The 15,299-nt window shown below is 37.8% G+C and overlaps 2 protein-coding genes across 3 annotated transcripts; both read left to right on the top strand.

Annotated features, from left to right (window-relative positions):
* Positions 1-9,127: 9,127 nt before the first annotated feature.
* On the top strand, positions 9,128-10,315 carry taar12f (trace amine associated receptor 12f). 2 transcript variants are annotated; one of them, NM_001130671.1, is given in 1 exon segment: positions 9,128-10,315. In NM_001130671.1, a coding segment is annotated over 1 exon segment (1,014 nt). In that variant the 5' UTR covers positions 9,128-9,203; the 3' UTR covers positions 10,218-10,315.
* A 3,972-nt stretch (positions 10,316-14,287) lies between these two features.
* Positions 14,288-15,299, top strand: taar12g (trace amine associated receptor 12g). Its single transcript, NM_001082908.1, has one exon. The coding sequence runs from the start codon at positions 14,289-14,291 to the stop codon at positions 15,297-15,299; it is 1,011 nt and encodes a 336-aa protein (NP_001076377.1). The 5' UTR covers position 14,288.

Raw genomic sequence — 15,299 nt, 5'->3', positions numbered from 1 at the left:
GACACGGTTGTCATTAAAGTTACTGGGGATTCGAACAAGCATAGATAGTTTAAGTAGCAGCTCCAGCTCTAGGAATGATTCATATTAGGCTCGTTTGACTTGGCCGAAATCTGCGCAGAATCGATCACCGGTGATCACCGCAAGATGCATGCCGGTTAGAACTGTGTCCGCCTTGCCTTCGCCTCGCTCTGATGTCACGCTGACGTGCGCCAAAAAACTCTCGCGATCGCGAGCCGGGTACCTCGGATAAAGCAGTCGGCCGCAGTTGCTCTCAAAAGACTGCGTTACTAAAAGCATGATGGGAAACGATTGGCTGACGACACAGCTTAATGCTGATTGGATGAGACTGACACATTAAGCTTTATTATCTTGTTTAACTAAGGTTTATACCTGGATTTATTGAATACCTTTTGTATTTTCGTTGATAATTAAAAAAAAAAGTCATAAAGAGCATTACTTATGGTTATTTATTTAGATTTACACGCAAACAACAACAAAACACATCTTTGTAAAACATAACGTGACCTATGTAATATAACTAAATGTTATTAATAAATCATTAGGATGTGTGTGTGCTGTATTTTATTTCTCTCTCAGTCTTAAGTCCTGTTTGTTGTCATTTTCACTTTTTGTATGTTTGTGTGAATTTTGTATTGTAATTTTTATGCAGCATTATTCCATTAAAGTCAATCCAATATATACATATATTCAGAAATACAAAGGTAATCAGACTGTTTTGTCATTATGCCTCATCTTTGTGTGGTTTCATATGAGAAGTAAAAAGGGTGTAGTAAACAAGACACACACACACACACATATGTATATGTATATGTATGTGGAGTCAAAAGTCATGTTTAATAGACCAAGAACATTTCCACAGTTTTTCCTGCAGTCTAATAGTTTTTATTCTGGAGAAAGTCTTGGGCTATTTATTTTAGTCTGGCTGGAGTAAAAGCAGTTTATATAGACCTAATAAGCATGTCAATATAATTAACCCCCTAAGAATTTATTTGTCAAACAAACATTTGTCATGACTTGTCACTCAAAAGCATCTTGCTATGGCTACTTCATTTATAATGTAGCCAAATTAGGATTCTTGAAAGCTTTCTTGCTGTATAAGCTGTTTATTTTGTTATTCTTTTAACGTTTGTTGAATATACAGAATTATATTTTTAATACACCCTTTTAGTTAATGAGCTGTTCATCTTCTGTAATTCTGACCATCTCTGTAAAAACAGTGATATTTCTATTGCATCCACTCCCACATTAAAAAATACTATAGTAATGTATACTGTAGTGCTTTTGAACCATGTTATAAAATAGCCTATTTAAATTTTATAGTTCTGGTATCACAACAACTATAAACACAACCCAATACTGAATAAACATGTTCATAAATGCTATAATATTTTCTATAAATCACCATAGTATTTTTTCATGAGGTCATTCGTCTGCGATAAAAAACGCGAACGAGATCTCCGCCACTGGTGACGTTTCCAGGTGGCTAAACAGCGAGATTCGGCAGGTGTCCGACTTCTGATGTAATTTTTGAGCCCTCCTCTTACTGCGCACGCCTGCTCTCGTTTACGGCAGGCACTTTTTTCCAGGGGTTTCAGTACAGCGTAACCGCTACTGCGTCATCGGGTGGGCGTGGCCTATCTGTGAATTTGCATAGGTCACGGATCATGCGCAGATTGTGAAAACAGCCGTTTGATTCAGATACCTGTACGTATTCGCAGGGGTTTCGTGTCCAATGCCTTTTATATGCAGTACTTTAAAATAGCTGTCCTGATCGCAGGTGTTTCATGTGAAGTCAGTGTATGTTATATTAAACAAATTAACTTAAGATACCTCTCAGATTACATTAATACTGTTATAACTTAAGATACCTGTCCCGATCCCACGGCTTTTGTGCCAAATACTTTATATATCATATACATTAACATCAGATACCTGTCCTGATGCCAGGGGTTTCATGTATAATTACTTTTATATTAGTTAACATCAGATACCTGTCCTGATCCCAGGTGTTTCATGTATGATCACTTTTATATTATATACAGTAACATCAAATACCTGTCCTGATCTCAGGTGTTTCATGTATGATCACTTTTATATATATTAACATCAGATACCTGTCCTGATCTCAGGTGTTTCATGTATGATCACTTTTATATATATTAACATCAAATACCTGTCCTGATCCCAGGTGTTTCATGTATGATCACTTTTATATATATTAACATCAGATACCTGTCCTGATCTCAGGTGTTTCATGTATGATCACTTTTATATTATATACAGTAACATCAAATACCTGTCCTGATCCCAGGTGTTTCATGTATGATCACTTTTATATATATTAACATCAGATACCTGTCCTGATCCCAGGTGTTTCATGTATGATCACTTTTATATTATATACAGTAACATCAAATACCTGTCCTGATCCCAGGGGTTTCATGTATGATCACTTTTATATTATATACAGTAACATCAGATACCTGTCCTGATCCCAGGGGTTTCATGTATGATCACTTTTATATTAGTTAACATCAGATACCTGTCCTGATCCCAGTTGTTTTGTGTATGATGACTTTAAATGAAAAATAGAAAATAAATATGAGTTATGTTAATTAACTAAGATCGAGAAAGAAAAATTAACCACGATTTATTACAGAAAATGTGGTATTGATTTGTTTAAACATGACTGAATACCATATTTTAAACTACAAAAACACGGTTAATCTTACCACAACCATTATTATTTGGTTTAAAATGGAAGTACAAAAGCGCAGAGACAGTAAAATGGAGTAAAACGAGGTCAGCCGTTTTTGCTAATGAAATCTTTAAAATATAACATTATAAACACAAAAAATAACCTGTATGATTGTTTTTTTCCTTCGTTATCCACCGCGGTGGGTTCTTTATCCATAATCATCCTGTTTGAAATGACCGCGCTAAAAAAGAACCTGTACTGCGCATGATCGGTGACCTCTCAGTATTGTTTTTTTTTTAAGGGGGCGTTTCCCAAACACCGACCGAGCCACGCCCATTTTACGTCGTGGTAATGAAACCCCTGGAATTTAGTGCATGCCCTCGTTTACAATGCAGTCAAGGCGAGGCGCACCTCAAACGAGCCTATTGTCTCTGGGCATCTTCTTCAGTGTGCGTTCTCATTGACATTTTTGCATTTGAGCGCCTCCAAGTGCTGTTTACTGTAACTTCAGCAGCTCTGTGCTGTGAACAAAAGTGCCAATCTGATTGGTGGAGAAGTTTTTAATGTAGCAGGTCAAAACAGAAAAAACGAGCTTTAGACTTTTCTTAAAAAATTGACATTTTAAAGCCTGGCATTTTGCATGATCACATTGGCGCCCTTTACTTGGTCCCGAGGCGTTAAACGTCTTTGGAAGCATCTCGTTGTGCACGGGCCTTTAGGCTACGTATGATATGGCAAAATCTCTGTAAGCGCGTTCCACTGTATAGTCAATGGCTCTGCTCCCAACAGCGTTTAATTCAGGAGATAGGGAGGATTTCTATTACTGACCTTATTCTGCAGTGCAAGAATAAGGAATGATATTCTACAATTGTTCAGATCTTTTCTGCAATTGTTAGGTCCTTCAATTCATTTGCTTATGGGGAAGTCACTAGGAATAATATCTGCAAAAAAAAAAAAAATGGCAAAAAAAATCTAACAAAAAACAGTCAAACTACTTGTTGTACACGTGTATTTATGACTATACATAAGAATAAAATAAGATAATAAGAAAGTACCTGTTTGAACATCAAGCAGCATAACTGACTAATCTTTGTGGTTAAAATCAATAGAAGTAAATAAGAATTGAATGAGACTTGAGAAGTGATGTACTCGGGGCTACAGCATGATCCAGCCATATTATGGAGGACTGGTAAGATCATTCAGTGGAGCGAGCTATGTATTCAGGAATGTCTAACAACCATATCACCTATTTAACTCAATGCAGTGACTGTTTCAGAGAACAACCCTGTCCAGCTTGAACTCCCCCCTGAATTCGTTGATCTAACCAAAGCAATCACCATGCAGAAATCTGCTGAACTGACCCCTTATTATGCATGTTGAATGTCTTTGGATGGTGGGAGGAAACCGGAGAACCCGGGGAAAACCCACGCGGACACAGGGAGGACATACAAACTCCTCACAGAAACACCCACCGGTCCTGTGGAACCAGGGCCGCCAGTGTTCTTGCTGTGTGGCTCACAGTGCTAACCACTGGGCCGCCGTGCCGCCCAATCACAGGTAAAGGAGGAGAATAGGGGAGGAGGGGGGTTTCTTCCAAACGAAGATAAAGTGAACTGAAAACTGAGGCTATTTATAGTAGCTTAGGGCTCATATGATTGGAAGATAGTGATTAGCAAATGCGAGACTGGCCGTGATAAATCATAAGCACGTGATCCTCTCAAAATTGGTTTATGAATAAACTTCACTTAATCAGGTAAAAAGTTATAGCTTTTTTTTTTTTTTTTTTTTTTTTTACAATTGTAAAGATTAAGGAAACTGCTTTCACGTTGTCATCTTTGGGTTTTTTTTGAGGAAAATAATGAACTTTGTGAAGTTTGTTTATAAACTAATTTCGAGAGGATCACATGCTTATGATTGCTTGCGGCTGGTCTTGCACTATCCAATTCATGATTCACCAATCATACGATTCCTAAGCCCCTATAATTCAATTCAGTTCACCTTTATTTGTATAGTGTTTTTACAATGTAGATTGTGTCAAAGCAGCTTCTAAAGCACAGGTGTCAAACTCAGTTCCAAAAGGGCCGCAGCTCTGCACAGTTTAGTTCCAACCCTAATTAAACACACCCGATCAAACTAATTGAGTCCTTCAGGCTTGTTTGAAACCTACAGGTAAGTGTGTTGGAGCAGGGTTGGAACTAAACTGTGCAGGGCTACGGCCCTCCAGGAATTGAGTTTGACACCCCTGTTCTAAAGGGTGCACCCTGCCACACTGCGAAGGAAACTTTTGGCTCAGCTCCTTCTTTACCACAACGGACTGGGATATCGACCGCATTCATGCTGCCGCTGCACCAATCCGCCTGTCAATCTCACGTTCCATCCTTCCCTCATTCGTGAACAAAACCCCAAGAGCCAGTTTCTGTGCCTGACGATTAGGTTGTCGTGGTCCTAACGTTCGACCACCACTTATTCCACAATGCACCGGCCCCTTACAGTTCCCCTTGCAGGTGGTGGGCCTGCGGTAGGATGGTCCCACGTCACTCCTTCGAACTAAGCTTGGCTGGGTTCTGTGGGAAAAACCCAGCCACCTGGCACTCGCATACGAGCCCCAACCCCAGTCCTGGCTCCAGGGTGGGGCCCTGGCTGCATCATGGTTTTTAAGGGGTTTTTGACCCGTACTTATGCCGAGTTCAGATTTTCAAAGTAGTCGTGTCACAGATGTTTTCACACTGCATGACTATGTGGGCAAGCGTTTCATCGCTGCTTTGTTTACACTGCAAGATGGTTCGGCGACATGGACATTCACATTGCATGACTTTACTATAGGGAGAATCGCCGACACCTTCGTCCAAACTACGTCTCACAGCCAAAAACAAGTATTATATCTTTTGTTAAAAACTACATAATGAGAAAGAAGCCTTTAATGGGGTTGAACATGTACATGTTTGCTCACCTGGGTTTAAAGGGAATTAGCCATTTCTCCTCAACATTGATAATAAACTAATTTCTTTCTGTATGAAATGTCAAACAGACACGGTTGCTGCTGAGTCCTGTCAAACCTCCACTAGTTTTCCCTCCATTTCGTGAGTCCAAATAAACCGAAAAAGAGCACTTTTAACTTCTCCCCCAGCCTCCCGCTGGCCTGCAGCAGGTATACACACACACGCACACACAAGTGAATGCTGCTCTCTCATTGGCTGTAGGCGATCGCTGATGTTATTTTCAGTCATAACTCAATTCACACGGCATGATTTGAATCGCCGACAGCTCCAGATATTTAGCACGCCAAATATCTCACAGGCATCGGTGACTCATCGACGATTCTCTCAGATCGCGTCTTTGATAGTTCATACTGTGTGATTGTCACTTACGTGCACGAGCAGCGATTTGCCTGTGATTTCAGGCATTTGTCGGCGATTTCTCAAAACCTGTCGGCGAGCCAAAATCGGGGCTAAAATCACGCAGTCTGAACTAGGCATTAGTCTGACCTGTCACCTAAGACCTTTACGCCTTGGGAGACCCTACCAGGGGCATTAGCCCCCGACAACACAGCTCTCAGGATCACTCAGGCACTCAAACCCCTCCACCAGGATAAGGTGGTGTTTCTAGGTGGAGTGTGTTGTCTTACCCATGATAAAATGAGTTCAGCAGGAAACTATACTTTCTGACCTACAGGATCTGATGGATCACTGTTTTTTTAGGTAAAGTGAGGGTTTTATGAGGCTTTATTTATAGTTTGCTGATACACACCTAGCCATGACAGGGAAAATACGGGGGATTCGCTATCTAGCTGTTATTCTTTTTATATTCTGAAATATTAATTAGGAAGACAAAGCCTAACATTAGTTATCTCCACATCGATCTCCTGTAACGTTATTTGAACTTGATTTAAAGGACGTCTCTAACATTTTGAGTTTCGACATGTTATTGAGTTAATCTACTGAATTTGAAAATATTAATGTTCTAGAAACCCAATCTTATATAACAAATAGAGCTGTAAATGTTATATATTATCTACACCATTTACCGTTGGGTTTTTATTTTAAAACACCTACTAAACATTAAAATGAAAGTAAGTTCTTATTTGCCAGATATTAAGGCATGGAATAAGCCATAAACCAAAGGAAAAGGCGCTGTTGCGTCATCCATATTTTCTAGTCATCTCCAGTGAAAAAGTTTTACATCGGCAAGGGACTTTAGCCCCTTTCACACATACAGAAATAATACCTCTGGATATGGGGGTCCAAAATAACTAACAAAACGACAAATAGCTATTTTAAAGACAAACTAAACATCCCCAACAAAATAAACATTCCGAAAAGAAAGAAAAATACAACTTCCCTTTCCCCCTGCTGTAGGGATAGTATACAGTTTAATCCATAGAATGACCAGTCTGGTAGATGAAGAGCCGGAGTCAGAGATTTAACTGAAGATAGTTTGCAGTTTCATCCGCAGAAGCCAGCTTCAACACTCGCAATGAGTTCCTAGGCCGCTCTGACTTGCACTACAACAATTCAGCAATTAAACTCTTTACACAAGTCCAGAAAAGGTGGGATCCAGCAGTTCTTACTGGTTACAACAGAAATAGACAATTCTAATTGCGTGCGTCAATGAAGTATTTTATCTAACTCCAGATATGGATGGCGACATGGTTCCTGGCGGTGAGGTCACCCTAAGTTATTATGAGCTGATCTCTGACCTGTGAAAAGCCAAACCAGGGACACAATAGACGCAAGAGACCATCTGTGTTAAAAACTCAAGGACGTTTCTTGTACGTTCAGCTGCGTTATCAAACTGGTTCAAGACTGTATCCATCAACAGTCTGCTACAATATCCTTACTACACACAGTGTCTATCTCCACACAAAAGGAATTACATTAAAATCAATTATAATCAAAAACAGATCAATCAAACAGCTATAATATTGTAGACAATATCAGCACAACTAGAACAGGTGTTTTTCTTCTCTGCATTGGAACGCCGTTCAGAGGGACAGATGGAGAAAGAGAGAGATCTTCAAGACCTATGACCTGGTTTGTGTGTGTCTCCTGGAAACAATGTTAAAATAGAGACAGAAAAATGCACTGAACATTCTCATATTAAGCAATGTGTTAACTTATTCATTAATTAAAATCAATTTAAAGTTGAATACTCATTCAAATGATTATATTTAATAAAAAATTATGAGAAACAAGATGAGAAAAGGATAAACATTGGGCCATGATAAGACGGATTGGAAAGCACAAATCCAAATCCTTTACTGCCTACCCACCAAAACAGGAGAAAAAAAAGTTTTAAAATAAAAAAAAGACATGCCACACCTTACGCTTAGCATCAAATTAATTTGCATTATAAAAGTAAAAAACAAAGTAGTGCACGAGTCACAAGCGCCTTGAGCTGTATCTGGGACTGCTCAAGTGAGACATGTCATGTCCCCTCTCTCTTGCCTTCTGGTGGGCTGCAGCCAGTCTTTCTAGCTCAGGAAATTAGCTGCAAAGATTGGAATCAGGTCGCAACAATCTGCAAACAAAAGAAATCAGGAAACATAGAAGAAAAACTGCAGTATAGAAACAAAAATAAAACGGTCACGGGACGTAACAGCTGATATTTCTCATTTAAAATGTAAAATCCCAGCAGTCACAGTTTTAATTTGTTTATATTGATATAGAGTCTTTAGTTTGTATCATTCATCTTCTTTGGAATTAGTTTTTAAAATAGCAATTTAGTTATTGCAGAAAATATATTATATTTTGCAAAAAAATGTGCAACATTTAAGAAAAAATGAAAGGCCTTTTCACCTTAAATTTGTCTCAAACTATTTTGTTAAAAATAAATCGTGATTAAATTGTGAATGGTGAGATTAGTTTCGTGAATTGTATCAAATCGTGAGTCAGGTGAATTAATACATCCCTAATCACTCTGCATTTCTTGCCTCAATCTGTCAATTTTGGGATCTACTGGTAGAGTGATAAAGATCTATAAGTTGATCGCCATGGATGGGTTGGTGACCACAGATCTAGATTGTATTATTATAATTGCTTTTTTGTTTACACTATTCTGTTTGTATGCAGCAAGTGCTTTGGGAGTACTATTGGGAGTATATTTAAATCATCCCAATAAAGCAACTTAAAACTTAAAGTCAAGGATCAGACAAATGTTTGTATGTGCGTGTGTCCGGAGTAAAACAATTTTAGAAAAGTGCTGTGGTGAGCTTTTGCTCCATCTAGTGGTGAGAAAAGGTAAGAATAAAATTTAATGAGCCATTTAACTTGGTGTACCTTAGCATTAATCAGTCTCCAATTCAGTGAAGTGAACATGTAAATCTCCTGAGTTCATATTGTTTGTAACTATGGGTAACACCGACAAGTATAGAGAGGTTTACATCAGACTTGAAAGTATAAATGGAGAAATCTGAGCTGCTTTGTGCATGTACTGAGCATCTGCATGCTCTTCTTTCATTGGATAATGATCTTTAAATCATCTCATCATGAAGCCTTCAAATGAGACTCAAACTGAAAACATCCTTCTCTGCTATCCGCTCTTGTCAAACTCCTGTCCGAAACTGCATCGTCTTGCTGTAGTTCAAGTGGGATTGTATGTTTTCCTGTTGCTGATGATCCTCACCACAGTTTTCGGGAACCTGCTGATCATCATCTCCATCTCTCACTTCAAACATCTGCAGTCTCCAACTCATCTGATCGTTCGCTCTCTGGCTGCCTGTGATTGTCTGCTGGGCTCTTTGGTCATGCCGTACAGCATGGTGCGATCTGTTGAAGGCTGCTGGTATCTGGGAGATGTTGTGTGTAAAGTTCATTCTAGTTTGGACATGACTTTCTGTATCTCATCTTTACTGCATCTCGGTTTAATATCTGTGGACAGGTACTGGGCCATTTGTGACCCTCTAAGATACAGATTAAGGGTCACAAACACCACAGTGACTGTATTTATTGTCTTCATATGGCTGTTTTCATTTGTGTACAGCTTTTATGTTGTTTTTTCAGGTGTAAACACAGTTGGTTTGGAGACTTTTATCATGCAGGTTTACTGTGTGGGAAATTGTGTTCTGTATTTTAACAAACAATGGGGTCTTATATGTCCAATTCTCACATTCTTTCTTCCCGGGACAATCATGAGCTCTCTGTATATGAAAATCTTCCATGTTGCACGAAAACATGCAAAGGTTATGTCAGAAAGAGTGACTGGAGGGTTGAAGAGCCAAAGCTCTGCTCAGAGGGAGAGAAAAGCAGCTAAAATTCTGGCCATTGTTATGGGGGTCTTCTTGTTCTGCTGGCTGCCATTTTTTACAGTTAACGCTCTCGATCCTTTTTTCAATTTTTTTACACCAGCTGATATTTTTGATGCTGTGATTTGGTTTGCATATTTGAACTCCACTTGTAACCCTTTGATTTATGGACTTTTCTATCCTTGTTTTCAGAAAGCCTTCAAGATTCTCATATCCACTTATCTTTGTGGGGTGAGGAATTTAGACACATTTGCATGAGTATAACATGCACACAATTGCTTATTTCATTCTTTCATTCAGTACATTCTGAAACTATTTAAAAAGTCAGCATTTACTGGGTTGTTCTCATGAAATGATTAAAACAACAAAAACAATGACACTTATTTTAAAAATTAAAATAATTAAGAATTTTGTATTGTAAAAATTATAAGGCAATTCTGTTCTCTGCTGAGTATACGAGTAATTGCAACATGAGAATTAATTATTTGTTTTACTGAAGTTTTCATTACCTCAATGTGTGTCTAAAGGTTTGTTGTGTTGTAATTTAAACATTAATATGGATTTTATTCATTTTAGAATAAAAACAAATAATTGTTCTAATAGATTTTTTCACATGGCGGAACAAATAATGTCCTAAATATTCATGCATAATTATTATACTAATAATAATAATGAACAAAAGCAGGAAAATTATGTTCATGACTGATGTTCTCATCCTCCACAGAAAATTTAAAGCACTGCTTAAACACACATAAAAAGTTACAATAAAAAGCACATGGGCCTGTTATTCAAGTGGCTGTAATATGACAGGTTAATTTTCTCTTGTCAGAGGGTTTACACTGCTTTTGGATTATCATTACCGAAACAAGTACACTGAAAAAAATTATTCAAAGATGATTTCTTGGATTTACTCAATTTTTATTTATTTATTTTTTTTACGTTAAGTGGTTGTAAATAATTTATTCGGGCTAAATTTAAACAAACAAATTCAATTGAACTTTGTTAAATTTAATTTGTTTAAATTAAACACAAATAAATTGTTTGCAACAGTTCTGCATTCAACACTTTTTCATTTAGAAAATTGTTAGATTTTTTTTTTTTAATTAATGTAAGTTTTTAAAATTCTAATCATATTCACAGAGTAAAAATGAGCTCATCCATCATAGGTAATGTATTAATAGCAAAACATACTGAGGAACCACATCCTTTGCAACTCCATTCTCTCATACCGCAATCATTTAAGCTTTTCTATTTTGAGAATTTAAGCATATTGCATACTACTATTAAATAACTCTTAGGAATTGAATGCTAATTTGTACTAGCCCACTCATAAATGCTCCATTTCCATTTAGGAACCTCATCGTTTCAATAATTCTGCTAGCAAATGACCTGCTGCTACTTGCTACCCTGTGCTATTGCTTTTGGGCCCAACTGATTAGTCAATTTGATTCAGTTTACATTGTAGAACTTTTTTCTCAAGGCCATGTATTCTAATTTCAATCTAAGAGTTTTACTTTAGTCTTTTGTTGTTGATTAATGGTATTGATGGCAGCGTGTATAGGATAATTTCTGATGCATATAGAGGAACTTTTATTATGTAATCACTATATAATCTGCCACTAATAAAATATAGGTTATTATTAAAATACACTGTTAAAACTTATAGAAATACATATATTCAAGTGATGCAAAAGAGACATGCAGACAGAGCGTATGCATTATTTAGACAAATGTATGTACGTATTGACCAAAACAAAAACAACCCCTTACTAAAATAGCATGCATAAAGAGAATCATTTAGAAAGTATGGAAACAACATGATCATATGCAAACACATGACTGTAAGCACATGCTATATGATTCATAAGATATGTAAAAACAGAAAAACATACAGCCATTAATTAAAAAGCTAGGATCCTATTGGAGCCGGGAATAGGGTGATGCTACATCACATCTCATGATGACTAAGGATAAAAAACTGTATATAACTGTGGGTTTTTGGACATTGAGGAGGGAGAGAGCTCGATCGATCATCTCTGCTATAACAATAAACTGCTTCAACTTGAGAACTTCGAAGACCTCAGCTTTGTTTTGAAACTTAGAAGATGTTTGTTGAGATCCAGTGCGACTTTCCACTACACGTGTTGATTTTGGCTGCTTCAATAAAAATATTGTGTAACACTTTAGTTTAGGTCTCAAGTCATTTATTATTAACTGGTAACCACTGGCTTATTAACTGCCTTTTATTCAGATGTTCATTATTCATTAGGGGATGTCACATTCTAGGGAATGAATAACATCATGTAAATATATAAATAAATATAGAAGAAAACAAAGAGAAACATTGATCTTAGTTCAACCAAAGCCACAGATATAAGGAAGGTCCTGGTTACTTTCGCAACCCAAATTCTCCAAAGGAGGGAACGGAGATGTTGTGTCTAAATTGCTAGATGACCAATCACCCTGAAGAATAAAAAAACAGGCCAGTGAATACGCTTATTTCACGCGGCCGCCATTTTAAAGAACCAAAGCGAGGCTGCGGTGGGAAGAAACCCGGAAGTATAGAACCAGCACTGTAAACATTGCAGTAACATGCTGTGCACTACAAACATCCAGCTGTTGTAGAGATTTCAAAATGCAGAAGTGGTGTAAACATCACTTTAATATGATTCAGTTAGTTTAATTGAAACAATTAAAAGCAATTTAGCATCAAACAACATCCGTAAGAGTAATACACTTAAGTGTTCTCCTAGGCTTCAGCTCATGGCACCAGTCAAACACTTTGGGTACGCTTTCCTGCTTCAGCCTATGTAACCCGGTGAGTGATAAAACACTGCAGTCCGCTCTAGCACACCCTCGTGTTGTCTGTTATAGTGTTGTCCCGGTACTGAAGTTTTAAAAACGTCTTTTTCCTGCTAACATTCAAGTGCCGCTGAGCACGGATGACTCGACTGATCTTCACGGCTGTTTCGCACTCCAGTCTCCTTGTATCTGTGTTTGCACTCAGTTTATCGCTCTTCACCCAGTGCAAACGCAGATACACAGAGACTGGAGCACGAAGCAGCGGTGAAGATCAGTCGAGTCATCAAGCAGATCGCTCGTCTGGGTTTGTACTTGTAAACAGCAGAAGGTGAAGTGATGAACTTCTCGGCCAATCACAAGCATTTCTGTTGAGCTCGTGAACACAATGGCAAATCAGCGCTGTTTAAGAAAGCCATCAACAGTGCCTTAAATGTTAGCGGGAAATTGACGGTTTTTCGTTGAATTCAGTATCATGACAAGTCTAATGTAGTGAAAGAATCAGTTCATTAACTTAAGTTTGATAAATGGCAGCTAAAACGTGTGTTTGGAAAAGAAACAGTTAACTAATTAGTGCCATTTCCCTTAAATTAGCTGAAAATAAGCTGATATCCCTTTTATTTTCACCATTTAGAACAGACCTTAGGGTCACTCAGAAGGCGGTAAATTATAAATTTGTGTTATTTTCTCTTCACTGATAAGACATGCAACCAAGTACACAACGTTCCTATGTGACTCCCAACGATACTTCCGGGTTCCCACCGTAGCCTCAATTTCGCTTTTAAAAATGGCGGCTGCGTGAAATCAGTCTACATGCTACTACAGCCACGTTGTGCGCTCTGGCCATGAGAAACACAGACAACTCAATCAAATCCAGTCAAATGTTTGTTTGAAATTTTAAATTTGGCATTTGCAGCTCTAAAAAGGCAAATGGGTAGTTGTCTAGTATTTTATCAAGTCTAAAAACATCCGATAAAGCATATCTATTTATATTAAAAATGCCTCTTATAGCTTTGTGGGATGAATAGAGGTGTCATGTAGGGAATCCATGTGTTTTTTGAAGGAAAAATAAATATTTATCCATATTTTTGAGCAACTTCTGGTGAATGGCAGCTATTGTCATAGTCTTATTTTTTGATGATGATGATGATTATTATTATTATTATTAATTTTTATTATTATCACGAGGGCCTGATATATTCAAAAACACTCCATAAAGATTAAGTATATGAACATCAAAGATCTGGCCCCTTTTTTTTTTTGAGGCTGTGTTGTGTTTGTATCCATGGGTTACACTGACAGGTGTAGAAGGGGTTACTTTGAATATTAAAGTATATATAAGGACATAATTGAGCAACATTTATAGTCTTACAGTAGATGGCCATGTACTATGCATTTGTTTATCTTTGTTTGCATGTTGGTCTTTATCAAACTGTATTTCATGAAATTATTATTTTTATCCTAGTTTTTATCATTTTCAGCCTTTTTAGGTTTACAAAGAAAATTATCCAAGCATTTTGAGCAGACGTGATGACTTCAAATGAGAGTGAAAACATTCAGCTCTGCTATCCGCTCTTGTCAAACTCCTGTCCGAAACTGCATCGTCTTGCTGTAGTTCAAGTGGGATTGTATATTTGCCTGTTGCTGATGATCCTCACCACAGTTTTCGGGAACCTGCTGATCATCATCTCCATCTCTCACTTCAAACATCTGCAGTCTCCAACTCATCTGATCGTTCGCTCTCTGGCTGCCTGTGATTGTTTGTTGGGTTCTTTAGTCATGCCGAACAGCATGGTGCGATCTGTTGAAGGCTGCTGGTATCTGGGAGATGTTGTGTGTAAAGTTCATTCTAGTTTGGACATGACCTTATGTATCTCATCTTTACTGCATCTTGGTTTAATATCTGTGGACAGGTATCTGGCCATTTGTGACCCTCTAAGATACAGAATAAGGGTCACAAACACCACTGTGACTGTATTTACTGTCTTCATATGGCTGTTTTCAGTTGTATACAGCTTTTATGTTAAATTTTCAGGAATAACTGCAGTTGGACTTGAGATGCTTATATTGCAGACTTACTGCGTGGGACGTTGTGTTGTATTTTTTAACAAACAATGGGGTCTTATATGTCCTGTTCTCGCATTTTTTCTTCCTGGGGCCATCATGAGCTCTCTGTATATGAAAATCTTCCATGTTGCACGAAAACAAGCAAAGGTTATCTCAGAAAGAGTGACTGGAGGGTTGAAGAGCCAAAGCTCTGCTCAGAGAGAGAGAAAAGCAGCTAAAACTCTGGCCATTGTCATGGGGGTCTTCTTGTTCTGCTGGATGCCTTTTTTCACTCTTACTGCTCTCGACCCTTTTTTTAACTTTTTAAGTTCTGCTGATGTATTTGATGCTTTATTCTGGTTTGCATATTTAAACTCCGCTTGTAACCCTTTGATTTATGGATTTTTCTATCCTTGTTTTCAGAAAGCCTTCAAGATTCTCATATTCACTTATATCTGTGGGGTCAAGAAGGCAAACACTTTAACATTTGAATGA

This window comes from Danio rerio, chromosome 20 (assembly GCF_049306965.1).
Source record: "Danio rerio strain Tuebingen ecotype United States chromosome 20, GRCz12tu, whole genome shotgun sequence".
Classification (NCBI taxonomy): domain Eukaryota; kingdom Metazoa; phylum Chordata; class Actinopteri; order Cypriniformes; family Danionidae; genus Danio; species Danio rerio.
This window is presented reverse-complemented; position numbering and strand designations above follow the sequence as displayed.